General features: G+C 50.8%; 1 protein-coding gene across 1 annotated transcript in view; it reads left to right on the top strand.

Moving 5' to 3' along the window:
* Window positions 1-14,779: 14,779 nt before the first annotated feature.
* The window catches only part of LOC104628675 (plexin-A2-like), a gene marked incomplete at its 3' end in the record, with an annotated part of 51,627 nt that continues 48,638 nt past the window's right edge, over window positions 14,780-17,768 (top strand). The window contains exons 1-2 of the mRNA XM_010297339.1: window positions 14,780-15,967; window positions 17,686-17,751. Coding sequence (XP_010295641.1) covers window positions 14,780-15,967; window positions 17,686-17,751 — 1,254 coding nt within the window. The remainder of the gene's footprint in view (window positions 15,968-17,685; window positions 17,752-17,768) is intronic.

Raw genomic sequence — 17,768 nt, forward strand, 5'->3', positions numbered from 1 at the left:
CGCGGGCGTGGGCCTCAGCGGTGGGAGTGCCGGCATGTGTGGGGGAAGCCCTTGGGATGCACAGGCCACTCTTGCTCCATTTGGAGAGGGAATTTATTGGCCTTTAGTTATTTCCCGGTGACGGGATGGTTGGATGAGGGGGTGATAGTCCGTGGAGAGGCCGTTCCCTGTGTGTGTCGGGGAAGGTTAAAGGAAACTGCTTATTTTGCTTTTGGCTCCTGGCTGGCTCTTAACAGCGCTTGAAAAACAGCGGTTTTAATTCCTGCAGCAGCTCAGTGTCAGGCTCCGAGCCCCGTTTCCCTGCACCGTGTCTCGGGAAGCCGCACAGCGCTGGGGAAAACAGGAAACCTCTGGGGCAGCGCTGGGCCGTTGCTCGCTCGCTCTGCCGCCCGTGACGCGCGCCGGGAAGGAAGCGGATCTGGTCCAGGAGCCACCGTCAGATCCTGACTCAGCGTGGAACGAGTTCCTCGTGTTATTTCCAGGCTCAGTGAGCCTGGGAACAACTGCCTCCCGGAGAGATTTATGTGTAGTTTTTCTTCCGTAGCGTTTCGTGTCATTGGTAAGAGAGAGCTCGGAGCGATCCCTCGCGAGCGGCACACTGGAGGTGGTGGAGGAGACTGGGCATCCAGCGAGAGAAGGGCAGAAATCTGGAGGTCTGCAGGGGTTTTCCTCAGTGTTCGTGCTTAACACCGCTTTGGTTTGTCAACCGGGGAATGAGCTACCAAAAAGTGAGTTTGAGCTCCAAAGTTTTGAGAATAATTATAATACTTAAAACAGAGCCTTTGAATTCTTTTTATTTGCTTTCTGATTGCTGGGCTTTCGGAGTTTGCCTTGCCAAGATTTTCTTTGTAGTCCAAGGTGGCCGTTTCCCACCCCGCCAGGAGCAGGAGGCTGAGGTTCTCCGGGATCTGGGAATTGGCTGTCAGAAAAGCGGGTGCTGCAATGAACATGCGTGTGTCCGTAGCAGGGTTAAAACCTCCCAAGTCACGTTACCGAAACGGGCGATTTCCCACTTCTTTGAGAATATTACTAAAGCAGCAGCGAGTGCCACAGACCACAGCGGGCTGGTTGCTTGCCCAGGTAGCCAAATACGAGGGGTTCACATGTCGCCAGTTCATGTGAAGAGCTTTGTTCCCCGTGGCTGGGTAGATTTATTGGTGTCAGAGCAGAGAAATGGTAAGTTGGCTGCTTAACAGGGATGTTACAGTTCAACTCCATGAAACACGCAGGCTGTCTCCTTTACTCATTCATTTGCCAAGTCCCCCAAAAGTTGCAGTGACAGGAGCAGAGGATGGAGCACTGCCCTTATGATCATATTTCCTGCCTTTGCCGGTTTATGTCACAACCTGTAATGTTATTTAAACAAAAAAGAAGCCTGCGAATTTCCTTTTCATTTTTAATGGAAGTGCGAAGAGGTGGAGTGTGGAGGAAAAGGGGGCACGCCTGTAGGTTTCCTAACTGGCTGAAGTATTCTCATGCAGGAGATTTGCCATCTCGCAGGTCTTAAATCAGCCCTGAAACTAAAACATGGGTGCTCCTGCCCTCCTGGGTGTCGAGAGGGGCCGAGCGTGGCTGGGGTGCTGCAGCTCCGACTGCTGTAGGCACGCAGTGAGGTGCCAGCTCACCCAGGACAGATGGGTGTGATGCTCTCGGCATCTCGGTTATCCTGGGTTTTGACGAGAAGTGATTTTGTGGATGTCGTAGACATCTGCTTTATCAAAATTCACACGGGCACAGGAGAGCGCTGGTTTGTCGATGTACATGGATGCAGACTTCACCTGTAGTGCTGCAGGCCCCCAAGCATTTCTTCTGCTGTTTTCATTTTATTACATGTTGATGCTGAGGGTAGGGCACAAGTAAGAACGAAGATGCCTAAATCCCTTCCTCAGGTCAGCCATTGACTCTGGGAGGTATAGGGCAGCCAGAAAGGCAAGGCTGCTTGCTGTGGCTGGACTGTTACGTGAGAGCTGGATTTTCTTTGGTTTTTTTCTGAGCTGGTTTGTTGTATATCGCATGCTTTCCAAAGATGCTCCTTACATACTTATATGGAGGATAAGCTCTTCTCAAAATCTGGAGTCAGCGAATTGGGAGTAAGAGCTTCTCAAAGTCCACCTTGGAATGAGGAATGCTTCTGTGTTTGCCCTAAACCTGCTAAAAATTCTGACCTCTGATGTCTGCCCCTCTGTATTTCTAAATCAGTTTAACATTACGGAGTTAGTATCCGTTGTATTACAGGAGCTGGAAGGGCCAGATGAAAAACATCCACAGTAAGTAACCTATTTGGCTGAGAGACGATGCGGCAGCAAAAGGTTCGCTGCAGGCTCTTTCTCTCCTAGTTACTACGTTTTCCCCGCAGTTCACAAGGAGTTAATTGCAGCGGCAGCGATGAGCCCTTCTCTGATCAGCGGGCTGTGGTGTGTTTGGCTGGACTGGCAGATGAGGAGCCCTATGGAGCAGGAATTGTGTTAAAGGCCCATTTGGTGGCAACAGGTTTAGACTGTCTTTAAAATCTCGTAGCAACCAAGAAGCAGGGACAAGCACTCCGGAGTTCACTGGAAGAAAGAGGCAGGAGCCCCTTTGCTTCGCCACTGGGATATAATAAGGTGCTGGTACAAGTGCTTGCATAACTGAGCTTTTCAAGGCATAGATTGTGTGACGGGGCAAATCTGTTCCATCGGTTCCACCAAATAAATTTTCTGACTTGGAGGTGGTCACAACTTGTCTTGGGCTGAGCTGAGAAGTTCTAGAACAAATTCTCAGAACGAAACAAAAGCAGAGGCTCTTTTAAGGACTTCCAAGGATGCTGTATAACTTGTTTAGAAAGAACAAACCAACCTGCCTAGGGTACTGGGGTCACTGGGAGGCTTAACCTCGGGACTGACAAGTTGGGTGGGATCGAACTGACTTTGCGAATGGAGTTTTTCACTTTTGAGTGTGAATTCAGCAATATGCATTTTTTAACCATTCACTTCCTTGCAGTCTTGTATGAAATGAGCTGTATGTCAATCCTATTCTTGATCTGAGATCTAATTTACTTTTAAGAGGACAAGTGATTTTTGATAGTCCAATTAAAGGGCTAGTTGCTTTTAAAATTTTCTGGGCCAGGCACCCCAAAATTTGGTACCTTGAAGAGTCAGTATAAGTGGTGATTTAGAAAACATGGCAATGCTCTCAGAATTTCAAAGCTTTAAGCTGGGGAGTGGGTTGAAGACAACCCACTTGTTGCTGACAGGCCTTCCCTGCCAGCACCTGCTCTCACGCTGTCCTTCAAGTGAGCTGCAAAGACCTATTGAAAACCAAACAATTTTGGCTTAATTTTCTTCTCCTTCCAAAGTTAAAAGGAAAAAAAAAACCACACAACAGTGTTTTTCCTACAAACAGTACAAATTTTAACTTGAGAAAAAGCAAAATATTGACTCATTTGTTCATCCCTGACAATTCCTGTTACGTTCTCTTCCATTATAAACATGACACTTTGCCAGATTATCTGCTTTAGCCATCTTGTTACTGAAGAGGACATCATATTAATTTCCTTGTCATTTAGTTTTTCTGATGTATGTGGGATCATTTGGTTAACAGCATTATGAATCTTAATGTAAATCAGTTGGGCTTTGCTTCGGACCTCTAAAAAGATGATGGAAGCAGCACTGATTTTGATCCTGGAAAGTGCACCAATTTTCCTCAGAGCTCCATGGAAACTGAAATTTGGGTGTGGAGAGAGAATCTTTGTGACTGAGAATCTCAATCCTGTTGTTTCAGTGGAAGTTCTGCAGATCTCAGGCTGTATATAGCTCAAACCATTGAGTTTTGCCTCGGTTTTGTCCCCAACAATCCATACGATTTTGATATAAATGTATTGTGGATCTGGAAAACCAATTTGTGGTTGTAAAGGAGATGCTTATAAAACTGAAGCAGCTGAAGGTATTCCTACAACTTGCACTGGTTCTCACGTGTTGCTTTGCACCACTGTATTTTGTAAAGCAAACTCCTTTGCCGCCGCAGCCTTCCTCCGGTCTGCCAGAGTATTGGTGAAGTCCTGCAACGAAGTCAGCTCCTCTCCCTCCTTGGCCCTCGCTATCTTTTATGGAATCAAGGAAATTTCGTTATCAGTTCTTAATCCATGAGCCCCTTGGTGACGCACCTGGTCGGGGTGGTGAGGAGGGGTCATGCCGCATGGACCATGGGTGCCGGTCCATGCTTGGGCATCCGCAGTGCCCCGGCGCTGCCCCGCAAGGTGGGAGCAGCAGGGATGGGGACTGCTGCTGGGCTCAGATGGGACCGGGGCCAGGGCAAGGCAGCTTCCACAGCGGAGTGTTGAATTAAAGAGTGTGTGAGGAGCTCTCCAAGCAGGCAGGCTTGCTGCATTCCTGTGAAATATGGCCTTACAAGTCCTTGAAGGATTTATTGTTTTCCGGGCACTGCTGGATCCAGTCCGATAGGCTGGATATAGGAAGGAAATGACTCAGTTGCTCTACAGACAAGTGCAGCTTTGAAATTCAGAGAGGCAGGAGACAGCTGAGAGGCTCCAACTCATTCCCATCGGGAGTCGAGTCCCCATGTGTCTGTTACCCTTTGTGCACAGCACTTGGGGGCTGCAGCCGGGACAGAGCAGTGGGTGGGGAGGGAGGAGGCTCCACCGGGCAGCGGTCACGCTGTGAGCCAGCCGATGCCTCGACATCCTCCGGCGTGAGGACTCCACAGGAGAGCGGGTGACAGCAAGTGAAGCAGGGGGTCAGTGGCGGGGGAGCTGCTGCAAGGCCCGTCGGTGGTGGTGGGAGCAGCTGCTGGGCTCCGCGCCCCCATTGCCCGTCGATTGCCGTGCCGGGGGCACAGCGTGGGGCAGGGCTTGCAGCGGTGTCACAGCTTTCAGGTTTCCAAGGCATGTTTTCCCACCCACGACGGTGTGGAGAAGCGCAGTGACCCTCTCTGTGGATGAGCTGCACGAGGGTTTGGGCGCTCCAGCTCCCGCGTCTCCTTTGCTCTTGCGCATGTTGTCTGGAGCTGGCCCGGCGGTCACCCGCGCTCGCACTGCGGTCTGAGCTGTACAGGGATTTGCCACAGCCAGTGGAGGGAGGCTAACGATTTTGCAAGACACGCTCAGCTTTTTAGGACCTCTTACCCATCAAGGTGTCCAGTCCTTCTTTAGCTTCATGCGGTAACTTCTGGCTGATGTCAGATGTGGACGTAAGCAGATGCTTTCTCCATCCTACTGCCAGCTTGGTTGCAGAGAGAAGTTTTTACATGACAGAAAGATCCTTAGCAAAGAAACAAGAGTTAGTGTTAAAAATAAAGAAAACAAGACAGCTTGTTTCATCTAAACAGAAGGGTTATTAAACAGGCTTGAATTAATCAGTGATCTGCCAGAGCTCTGAAATTGAAAAGCAGGGCAGATGAGCATGGAGCAGATGAGTGGGAAGAAGCCACTTTCTTGGGTAGACATTGATGTCCAGACGCTGGTAGGAGAGGAGCTGATGTTCCGCTGATGGTGGGATGGAGCTGAGATGGCTCCAGGCTTTGGGGTCCTTGGCTGGAGCTCACAGCTGGCTGCCAGCACGGGGAGCCCCCCGGGCACTGATGCACGAGGCGCGCCGGGATCCTGCCAGCAGCCAGCCACTGGCCCCATGGCTGCGAGCTCTGCGATGGTCGCTGCCTGTCATGCTCGGTGAAGCAGACTGGGCACGGAATGATGGTGCTTTACATTTCCCAGGGTTCGGATGCCTCAAAACACTTTCAAAAACTGCATCAAGCACCCCGGTGATGCACTTAAAAGGGTAGGCAACCCTGTGTAAAGAGGCTTCGAGAGGTAAAGTCACTTCCTCTGTGTCGCTGATAGAGCTGGTGTTGACTGCAGTTCATAGCACTTCCACTAAGACAGACCTTGGTTAATGGTCCCTGAAGGGTTCTTCAGGGCTCTCTGGTGCTGTCCTGCATCAACCTATCTGCTTCAGTTTTGTTGTTAATTTAAGGGCTTTTGCAGTTGTATTCTGCCTTTCCAAATCCTTGTGATCCCACTGTGGTACCCGGATGATTTCTTCCACTTCTGCATTGGGAATGCCAGCATTGTGACTGGCAGCTGAAATCTGGAGCAAAGCAGTGAGCCAGTGGTGCTGGCCACCCACCAAGGATGAACCTCTCCCTTTGCGTGTTCCTCCACTTCTCGTCCCGATGGCTCGTGCCCCAGTCTGGTGCCGTCCCACCCCTGCCCTCCCGGTGCGATGGGGGAAGGTGCAGTGATGGACAGCGTAATGGCCTGCAGTTGTGTAAGCTTGACTTGGTGGTTATTGCTCGTAATCTGAAAAGATAATCCCATTCTGGTGTGGCATGGAGCATCATGACCAGTAAACACCTTTCAATGGGGAAACGTGCCTGAATGTGCACACAGGCAGTGGTGTGCTCTTAATAATTTCAGTGCTGCCGGCTGAGTGAAATCTATAGCTGCACAGTTGGGGATTCAGCATCTCAGAACCTAATTTTAACAAATGTACAATTTCCTGGTTTACTTAGGTAACAGCACTGTGGCTACTGTGTAAATACATCTGGCTGCCATAGGGAGTGTTGGGGATAACGAACACCACGCGCTGTACAGGGCTGGCACAGCCAAAGGATTTCTGTTTCAGGATTTCTGTTTAATGGAGTGGCTGGGGACCCATTTAATTTGAAGCTGGGGTTCTTCACTTGCCTGTGGTGCACTTGGAGTGAGGCCAGGAGAAGCTGCTGCTTATTTTTCTCCTCCAGTTCGGTGGCCGCTCTGTGATCTTCCCTCATGCTGCAGTGTAATATTCTCTTGTAATAAACTGCAGCTGGATGTCACCTGGGGAGAGAGTGCTGGGCTGAGGCTCAGGAGATAAAACTCCTAGCTTTGCCACTGGGACCTTTTGACTAGCCTTGGGCAAATCGTTTAATCATTTAATCTGCTTGCACCTAAGGTCACCATACATTAAATTCTATTTTGTTGGGAATAAAGTCCATGAATAATCAAACGATGTTCAGGTGCACCAGTGAAGAGGGGTGGATAAACCTCAGTCCATGAGGACTTGGGTAAGAAACTATAAAAAGCACCTTCGAAGGGACATACTGACCTAGATTGCCTGGAGGGGTTGTGGGCTCTGTTTCTGGAAGTCCTTAAGGACAGTTTAGAGAGACATCTCTTGAATTCTGATTATAGCCGCTCCTTGCAGTGAGACTGGATTAGAGAACCAGAACTTTCTGGCCACAAATTTGTATGATTTAATGTTATCCAAAGCCATTGACCTGTTTACACAGGTTTGGGTGAAACTGAGACTTCCCAAAACTTGAATAAACCAGCTATGAAACTTAAGAAGTATTAAATTTTCCCTTTGAGTCATACTTCAAGGCAACCAGGAAAATAAGGGTCTGTTCTGCTCCCTGCTGCAGTGCATGGTGGTGTCGCCAGCCTTGGGTCTGTCCTCAGGGACTGCACAGTGAATAAAGTCCTATTTTTCCCAGCACCTCTCTGGATGCAACATAATTTATAAGCTATTTCGCAGCAGTGTACTTGCAGCTCAATAGCTGCCAGCTGTGGTTTCTCAAGATAGCATGTGTCAAGTATCAGCACAGGGAAAGAAAAAGGTGTCTAATTTCTGCCACCTAGGTGTCCTAGGTTGATTATGCATTTTTCTGGATGTCTTTTGGGGTTGGTGGGTTAAATGTCTCCAGCTGTAATGCACAGCTGGGTGTAAGGCACACCGGAGCCACAGCTGTGGTCCTGCTTTAGATTTGTCAGAGGAGCCAGAGCTCCCTTGGAGACGGTGATGATTCTGTCTTAAAGAAGTGCCTCCTTGCTGTATCGCAGGGATGTTTCCACATGCTTGGGGGTCAGAGGTAGCTGTGCCTGTTTGCTTGTCACCACTGTTAGGGGAGAGCAGCCCTGCTCTGCTGAACAATCTCTGATCAAAGAGTTTATGAGCAGAGATGCTAAACCAGTCGCCTACACGTACTTTACTACAGCAGTTTATGCTTGGTGACTCCCTTTGGAGCATCTGAATGCCTCGTGTGTGAAAGCGTTGTCCCCGTTTCACAGGTGGAACAACTGAGGCTGAGTAATGTGACTTGTCCAGGTCTATTCAACAAGTCTGGGACAAAGCCAGGAGTAACGTCAGGTCAGGGTGCTGTGCCATGCTCTCCAAAATGCAGTTGCAGGGATCAGGCTTACAGCAGGTCTCTCCTTGGGATTTTCTGTTTCTTTTCACCCCAGACCTGTTGGAATGTGTGTGCTCAAGAGGGAGATGGGGCGGAGAGGTGGCTTATCCGGTACGTGTTGTATAAACAATATCTGAAGTCTGGACAATATGAACCAATTTTGTGCATAATTTCATGCAATCGTGTTTGTTATCAGGGAAATGCCTTTTCATGGCTGGCTTTCGTTCTTCCCCTCCTCTTCCTTGTCCCAGGGCTGGAGGAAGCAATAATCACAATACTGTATTTTGCCCTCTTAACTCTTTCTCAGAAAGCTGACAAGCCTGTGAAATACTATCCCCGTGAATAAGCAGCTCGGGGGAAGCGGGGACGGTTCCTGTCTGCGGCTGCCAGCACAGCCCTGCGGAGCCGGGGACAGGCACTGCCGAGGGGCAGCGAAGCAGAAGGCTGAGGCATAAAGGTGGTTTTCAGCCTGAAACCCAAAGGGTTCAGTGTTGCAGGTTAGACTTTAGGAAAGGCTTGGTATTCGGCATCCCTGTGGTTCAGTAACCTTTGCAGAAACACTGGATCTGACGCCAGGCACCTCGCTGGTGATTTACAACTTGCTCTTACTGTTGTTAGAGTAAAAATATTTAAAAAAACAAAAACAAAAACAAAAAACCCCAAAACCCGGAACAGAGAAAAGGTGCTAGGAGCCCTCCTTATTGCTATGTATTACAAAACTCTGATTACTTCACATCAAGCTGCCAGTAACTTCAGTTGGTGTCAAACTCTGAAGCAAATGACTGAGCTGGCTGTTGCACGCTACCTGGGTTTAAAACGCCCCGTTGCTGCGGCTCCCAGCAGCCCTGCTCCGGGATGGCTGGGAAAATCCTCTGCTTGGGGCTCGGATGCGCCAAGGCTTCTCTTGCTGGGGAAAGAGGCGAAGGCACTGAGAGCAGGGAAGGGACTCGTGCGAGTGGGTGCGCAGGTTTCTGCAGAAAGGAGGGATTCAGCAGCACAGGGCTCATCTGGCTGCGGTGGCTTGGCCGAGGAGGCAGGACTGCGACCCAGACCTCTGATCTGGGCTCAAAACATCCTCAGGGCTCAGAGATGCTTAGATCAGACAGTTTGGCTCAGAGCTTTTGTCTAATTAAAGCAAAACAAAGCCCTATTAATTATTGTAAGGTCTTCCTCCATAGCTGACAAATGTGTCCTGAATATCACTTCTTCAAAGGGGATAAATCACTATGGCAGCTTTAATGGTTGGAAAGGTTTCACAGGAAAATTCCCGAGGGGCTCCAAGAGGGATGCAGACCCGGCACGTGTGTTCTCACTTGCTACAAAGAAATGGCCAAACTCTGGGCTTTTTTCCCCTCGTTCCAGTTGGCAGATGCGATATGGAGCCAATGCAAAGAGGAAGGCTCAGGCTGGTGCAAGTGTGAGGTTATTCCAAATGGGTTGTTCTTGTGTTTTAGTTTATATAGTGTAGCTTGCCCTTTTGGTGACTCTTTTGATAATTCTGGGGGATTTCTGACAGCCCCATGACCCGCAGGGGAGGTCAGCAGCGCGAGCCAGCCGGTCTCCCTTCTCCCAGCCTCACAGCAATGAATCTTACTTGACTATAAAAAGCAAAAAGGGCAGAATCCACCTCCTGCTTAGAAAGCAATCACGGGCCCGTTGTCCCCTCCCTGCAAGCTCAGTGATTTCTCAGGAGGCTTTGTTCCGTGGGGCAACTCCCCAAACCCACGTGGCCTTAGGAGAAAAACCATAGTGGGTTTTACGGCTCGCTCTGTTCCCCCTTTGCAGGGTGGCTGGGGACCCTGGTGGCCTCTGGGCTGGGAACTGTGCAGGGACAGCCCAGGAAAAGCAGGTGGCACTGGGATGCTGAGGGCGCAGGTGAGGATGCCGGGGTCGGTGCAGATGCCTCCTCCGGGGGGGATGGAGCATCCCAGGGGTGCAGGACCTGACGGAGCAGAGGTGGCCGATGAGGGCACAGCGGTGCTGGTGTGGGGCCGGGTATAAATCATTGCTCACAAGACCAACCCTACCCCAAAAGAAAAGATAGCGGCACCGCAAAGCAAACACAGCTACTGCACTGGTGACATCAAAATTGTTCCTTTGATCCGTTATTTTCCACAGGAGATTCTCTTTTTGGTTTTGCTTTAATTTTCCTTTTTCAGTCTTTTTTTTTTTTTTTTTTTTTTTTACTGTGCATAAAATACCACTAATGACAAACCGTGATGCCCATGAGTGAGTGACAGCTGAAATAAGAGAAATGACTAATCGGGCCTCCTGAAGCCCTGTTGCATGGAGATTAAATGAGCCCTTTTTTCTTCCTCCCTCAATGAGAATCATGGACATTTGAATAATAATATTATAGTCCCCATTAGGATGACAGTGGGGGGGAAAAATTGGCTCAGACCTGTGATTATTCCTTCAATCTAATAATTATTTAAATACCAGATAACTTCTTTCAGCCTAATTGAAGCCTTTCAGCTGCTTGGGTTTATATTGTGTCCCTGAATTTACTCTCTCTTTCACCTTGCGTTACTAATAGCTTCAGATTGCTTTTAAGGCCATATTTTAAACTCGCTTCCAAGAAAAGACAAAAAATTAACGGTCAAATAGTATTAAGGATCAGAGTTAAAATCGCCCACTCTCCTGCTTCTCTGGTGTTTAACTCCCCAGCTGTACTGAGCCATCCCCAAGCCCCTCCATAGGGCGTACAACAGGTTTCTGTTGCTGTTTGATATCTGTATCACTGAGCACTACTTAGCCCGTGTTCTGCACCCACATGTTGCCCCCACCCAGACCTGGGGTGGTGGGGAGCTGCTCCAGCCGGGGCTGACGGGGAGCCGGGGCTGAACCATCGATCGCTGGCTCATTCCAGTAGGATGTCTGTTCACAGCCATGCTGTCACCTTCAAATGATGTTTGAAAACACGGATTCTTTTTCCTGAATGATCTCTCTTGCCTTTGGCAGCGAGTGTTCACAAATATTCTGCACGACCTTCACTGTAAGGCACTGCATAGAAGTTCGGCTTCAGCTGACAGCGCCGTCGCAGAGCAGCTCCAGACTGGCTCTGGCTTTGTACTGTCTCCGAGTGAACATGTTGCTGGAAAAGATAAAAAACTGCTGTGGTCTGAGTGAAGAGCTTCTGTTGTCCCATATATATGTGTGTGTGTGTGTGTGTGTATATAAAAAAAACATTGAATTAGTTAAATTTATTAATTTCTAGCTTGCACTGTTCTTTTCTCACTTTGCAATGGAACAACTTTTTAAAAACTGGAAAGCTGTTGAGCAGGACAATTGTTGTGTGCTGAGCTTTACCGTGGAGCCTCCCTGCTCTCTGCAGAACCTCCTTCACTTTCTGGACTTCCCTTGAACCAGAGCCCTCTGCTCCAGAAGCATCTCTTCTTCTCAGGGAATGACGAACTGGGGTAGGCTTTATTTTTGGGATCCTCTTAGTAAGGGACGCTTTGGCCTTGGAGAAAAGCCCTTTTGCGCTGCCCAGGGCAGAGCCTGCTTCCCCCGTGGCCTTCAGCGCTGCAGCCACCACCTCCGTGCCCTCCCCGAGGCGAGGGGAGCTGGTGGTCCGAGCACTTCCTCGGAGCACCGCGGCGCTCGGGCTCTCTCTTGCGTTGACCTGGAGGTGCTCTGCTGCTGACTTGGCCGCTCCACGGGACTCCAGTATCTGCAGCTCTCGTGCCAGCTTTCCTGGGCTCCTCCTGAGCTCTTCCATGGCGTGGGGTTCCCCATGTGTTTACAAAAAGGCACCGTGCTGCCGGCTGGCTTCTCCCTGCCACGACACACGTGGAATTCTCGGTGTCTTGGGCTGCACTGCTGCATTATCCAAGAACAAAGGTGTGCCGAGATCGCGGTGCCCGTGATCAGGTTGGTGGTGCCCACTGTGGTCACCAGCAGCCCTTGGGTGGGTGGCATGGAGGGCCTTCCTCTGAGCAGAATCTCGCTTTGATTTGTGCCCTTTTGAAAGATTCTCGATTCAGAGAACAGTTTTGGAATGTTCGCTCGGAAATTTAATGAGAAGAGCCGGGTGCTGTTGTGGCACGTTCGGGTCCGCAGCGCGGGCGGCTGCTTTCTGCCACAATCATCCAAACGATAATGAGAATGCAGCGGGGTCTGCGTCCTGGCTGGGGGAGAGAGAAACTGCTTTAGCCAAAGGTGGAAATTAAGAGATTGGAAACAAGAAGAAAGCAGCCGGGGAAATGTATCCCCGAGCAGAATGAGAAACCCATTACCGCGCTCTCCTGTCTTGTCAGTGACGCTGAGACGTGCCGCCCGGGGACAGGCCTCCTTTGTCACCTCTCAGAAACACCCACCTCCGGCTGCCGGCGTTAACAAGCACAAGCCGGCGTTAACAAGCACAAAGAGTGGCCGTTCGGTGACGGCTCGCTTATGAGCTCAGTGTCGGTTTTCAGCAGTGTGACTGATTTTAAATACCAAAAGGGAGATCAGCATCAATCGAATCGGTGGCTGCCCGCAGGTGAGGGCAGCTGAGCGTGGGCTGTGCCAGGGCCCGGCCTCCTGCGTTTGCACACGGGGCAGGGGAGAAAAGTCAAATTTGCAAAGAGCGCCGATTCTCCCCAGCCTGCGTGCTCGGGGCGTGCGCAGCCGTGGAGGGCAGCGATGGAACCTCAGTGCAGGGAGGGCAGGTGGCTTGTCCTCAGCCTCTTAGCAGAGCTGGTGTGACCCTGTGGGGTGGTGGAGAACATCTCTCCCCAAGGCAGGCTGAAATGGTTCCTTTGATCGTCCAGCCTGGAGCGTGTAAGGAATGCATAATTTGGGATAAAGGAGAACTCTGTGAGAGTTTTCTGAGTCCAGGCAGTCAGGCACATCTGTGGTGATGAGCAGGCCCGAGGTCAAGCCAGGAGCACAAGTCATGATCAGGCCTGGAGGCGATAACAAGGATGAGACGCAATCCAGTGACCTCCAGGCATGTCTGTGGTGACAAGGACGGTACAGAGCCCCGGTGTGGGGATGCTCTCAGGGCCCTTACATGGTGCCTGCCTCAGAGTATTGTTCTGCTGGCCCGACAGCTCCTCTGAGCAGATCTGCTCAGCTGGGTCCTTGCTGCCTTGCAGGGTGCTTGGCTGCCATCACTTCCAGGTACTTTGTGGGAGCCTGAGGTGGTGTGGAAGTCTGGGGCTGAGCTGGGAACCAAGCCAGTAGTACCTCCTGTGTGGGATGGTCCAAGCTGGACCCCCTTAGATGAGACGGACATGGAAATACATGGATTTGGATTCAGATTGTCTTCAATGTTCATACTTTTGCTAGGGAAGTCTGCCATCTTAGCAGAGGTGCTAGGTGATGAGGTGAGGCAGGCTGAGGGTTATAAGGGTCCTCTTCAACAGCTACTGTGTCTGCATGTGTGTGCATGCTGTCCCGTGAGGGCGCAGGGAAAGCTCTGATGTAAACGCGCCTTGTGTAGCCGGAGCCTCTCCCAGGCGAGCGCCCGTTTCCTAAGGAAATTCCAGCCTGGTGATTGCTAATTCGGCCTGACAGCTGCGGGCAGGGAGGATGGGGATCAGCTGGGCTTCAGCCATCCCTCAGGCCTAGATGAGGGTAGGTGCTTTGGGAGCACCCACCAAAACAAAACAAACAACTACCAAACCTGTCTGTCTTCTGTGTCCCATTTCAACATAGATTTTGGCCACAGATCTCCAGCTCCAGTGCTACCTCCCTTTGTCTGTTTGGGTGAAACCATGTCAGTGGAAGGAGGCTGTGCTTCTGACTGTTATCCGCAGAGCTGTCGGGAAGGGTGTATGGACAATTTGGTTGGCATCGGGTCTTCTGGACCCAGTGTCCAAGCTGTTGCTTTCTGTAGGTTTTAATCAACACCTGGAAGTTTTGTTAGAGCAGGAAATTAGTCCAAGGCTCCCAGATCGGTGGTGTCTCCCTGGCACGTGGTGCTGCTGGCAGTGTTTGGTTGCTGATCTAACCATGTGCCCCCACCCTGGTGGCAGCTACTTTTTGACAGTAAAGTACCTTGTGAAGGCAGTGAGAAGTTTCTGTCTGAAAATCACGTGCAGAGGTACTTCTGGCTCTGGGGAGGGGTGGAGGGGAGATGCTGGTGGCTTTGGTCTATATATGCTCAATGAGCTTGCCTGCATGAGACTTCCTCAGATTTCCAAATTAAATCATAGAGGATTTAAAGGTAGAAAACACCTCTTATTTCCTCTGTTGCTTCCAACAACATACCCTGCAGGAGACATCCTTTTAGCCAAGATTGCAAATTGATGGTTGGGTGTGTGAGCTGCGGGCTTTGTCTTGGGCTGAAGTTTATTATCCCCTCCCATGGCTGAGCAGAGTACATTATAAACAGCTAAACCACATAACAAATTAACACGCTGAGCCTGAACCGAGTGGCAAAACATCAAGCCTGAACTGTTTACCAATAAGTTAGGAGACCTGCTTAATTCTTGTTGGGCTTAGAGACGTCCTCACTTTATCTCAAGGACTGTGTAATTATAATTAGAAAGCCTCCTTTGAATTTTATCTGCAGGGCACACTGGATCTAATCCTTTGCTCTGTGTGTTTCTTTTCTTTCCCCAGAACCATGTGAGGGACATTGCTGGGCCACAGGACAAGCGCAGGGAACACAAAGTTTGTCTTTCCCAGGATGGATCAGAGGAAGAACTGGCCTCGGGTACTGGACTCCGATGGCTGGTCAGTGGCTTTGCTCTGTCTCTTCCTGGCATCGCTCTCCCGAAATGTGTCCAGCAATGCCTTGTTCAGCACTTTCCACTCCGAGAACCGGGACTGGACGTTTAACCACCTGACTGTCCACCAAGGCACCGGAGCAGTCTACGTTGGAGCTATCAACAGGGTTTACAAGCTTTCGGGTAACCTGACCATTTTGGTGGCTCATAAAACTGGTCCTGAGGAGGACAATAAATCCTGCTACCCACCCCTCATTGTTCAGCCATGCAGCGAGGTCCTCACCCTCACCAACAATGTCAACAAGCTGCTGATCATTGACTACTCTGAGAACCGGCTGCTGGCTTGCGGTAGCCTCTACCAGGGGGTCTGCAAGCTGCTGCGCCTGGATGACCTCTTTATCTTGGTAGAGCCCTCGCACAAAAAGGAGCACTACCTCTCCAGTGTCAATAAGACGGGCACGATGTATGGTGTGATTGTGCGCTCGGAAGGCGAAGACGGGAAGCTCTTCATCGGCACAGCGGTGGATGGGAAGCAGGATTATTTCCCGACCCTCTCCAGCCGCAAACTTCCCCGGGACCCAGAGTCATCAGCAATGTTGGATTATGAGCTCCACAGTGACTTTGTCTCATCCCTCATCAAAATCCCCTCAGATACCTTGGCCCTCGTTTCGCACTTTGACATCTTCTACATCTATGGTTTTGCCAGTGGCAACTTTGTCTATTTTTTGACTGTCCAGCCAGAGACCCCAGAGGGTGTCTCCATCAACTCCGCCAGTGATCTCTTTTACACGTCTCGCATAGTCCGTCTCTGCAAAGATGACCCCAAATTCCATTCCTATGTCTCTCTGCCCTTTGGCTGCGTCAAGGGGGACACAGAGTACCGCCTCCTGCAAGCAGCGTACCTCTCCAAGCCAGGAGATGTGCTGGCCAAGTCCCTCAACGTCACGGCCCAGGAGGATGTCCTCTTTGCCATTTTCTCCAAAGGACAGAAGCAGTACCATCAGCCACCCGACGACTCTGCGCTTTGCGTCTTCCCTATTCGCACCATCAACGCGCAGATCAAGGACCGTCTGCAGTCCTGCTACCAGGGGGAAGGCAACCTGGAGCTCAACTGGCTCCTGGGGAAGGACGTCCAGTGCACTAAAGCGGTAAGGACGCTCTGACTGTTGGCCACGGTAGCCCTCAAGAACTGATATCAATGCCTGGCCCTATGGCATCTGAGTTTGCAGAATAGGATCAATCTTTCTGTGCCTCAGCTTCCCTGAACACAGAAGAGACATGGTAGTCCATTTCCTCTTTAATCCCTGTTGTTATCAGACAGTTGGTGATGGCGATGAAAGGAAGGGGTAGCGTTAAGGCAGATGAATAAAGGTGTGCAGCTTGCTGGAAGCATTTGCTGTTCCCAGCCTGGGGCTCTGGAAGCTGGAGGAAGGCTCTGCCCTTCCCTGGGCAGGAGGGTTAGTATCAACAAACTAACAAGATAAATACAAATGACAGTTGTGTCTTTTGTATTTTTTATTCAGCTGATTTCTTTAACCTTGATTCACATGCAGATTGTTCCTGGGCTGACTTGAGAATCCCTGGGGCCTTCTTTTGCCAAGCATATTAAGTTTGGCTGTTGGGAAGAGATAAACGTGGGTTAAATGAAATGAAAGAAGGAAGGCGAAGAGAAGCTTGAGTGCTGGCTTGCACAGAGGAGAGTCATCCCATCACAGTTGCAACTATATGTGCCTGAGCATTTGGTAGTTAATGTCCTTTGTGGAAAATAAGTGGATTACAGTTAGTGTGATGGTGTGTCACCCCTCTGCCACCTATGCCGTGGAGGAATTTACTCGAGCAATCTCAGCTGATATGGCTTAATAATACGTAGCTGTCAGCAGAATGACTTTCCCTCACTCGTGGCAAGTGGTGTTCCAGGGAGAAGCCAGCATCCATATTCCCCATCTTGCAGAAAGGAAACTGAGGCACAGAGAGCTGGTTTGCAGGAAAGTGCACAGCTGGGCGGTGGAAGGAGCACGAGTGCATCTTCCTGCTCAGCCCTCGGGTGTTTCATGTTGCCGGAGCCCGTTCCCTGTGTGGCCACCCGCCCTTCCAAGGCAGCCAGGCTGGCACTTTCCACCAGCTCAATGTTCACATGGGGAAGGTTTAACTGTGCCCTGGAGCCTGGGCTGTTTGTGCCAGAGGGAGATGGCTGCTCCCAACAGGAATGAACAGCAGCACCCTCTCCTCTCTTGCAGTGTGGCGTCAGCTGTGCCCGGCTGTCCTATGGCTGGTGACTGACCCAAGCCTGTCCCACACCACGCACAGCAATTCCAGCAGTGCTGCGAGCTGTTGGCAGCAGGGCTTGTATGGTCTTCGAGGGAAGTCTTTGCCAATGTGGAGATGCTTAGCACCTTTCTGCTTATAGTGTTCAGCACTTCTGGAAATCTGGTTAAGAGGGGGTGAAATGAGTGGAGGAGAGAGTTCCTGCATGGCCGTGCAGTGGGGAAACCCATGAGAAATGTAGTAGATATAGGAAAAAAAATTGGAAGTGTCTCTTGGACTTAAGGTTCCTCCTCCAGTCCTGTCCCAACACAGTTTGGAGCAGCTGCAGACTGTCTTGGCCTCGGGCAGTGAAGGGAACAGGCCGTTGCAGAAGCTGGCAGGGTCCCTGGGCAGGGGGTTGTGTGGTGGTGGCTCCCACCCTGCTGTCAGCACCGCCGGCTCCCCTCCGCGTGCTGGCAGGGTCCCTGGGCAGGGGGTTGTGTGGTGGTGACCCCCCCCCTGCTGCCGGCCCCGCCGGCTCCCCTCCGCGTGAGCCTGGGTGTGTGGGGCTGCCCCATGCTTTGCCTTTCACTCACAGCTGCCCCAATCCTCATCTTTCCAGCCAGTCCCGATCGATGACAACTTCTGTGGCCTTGACATCAACCAGCCCCTCGGAGGCTCCACGCCGGTGGATGGAGGGACGCT

The sequence above is a fragment of the Phaethon lepturus genome, unplaced genomic scaffold (genome assembly GCF_000687285.1).
Source record: "Phaethon lepturus isolate BGI_N335 unplaced genomic scaffold, ASM68728v1 scaffold25251, whole genome shotgun sequence".
NCBI classification, from domain to species: Eukaryota; Metazoa; Chordata; class Aves; order Phaethontiformes; family Phaethontidae; genus Phaethon; species Phaethon lepturus.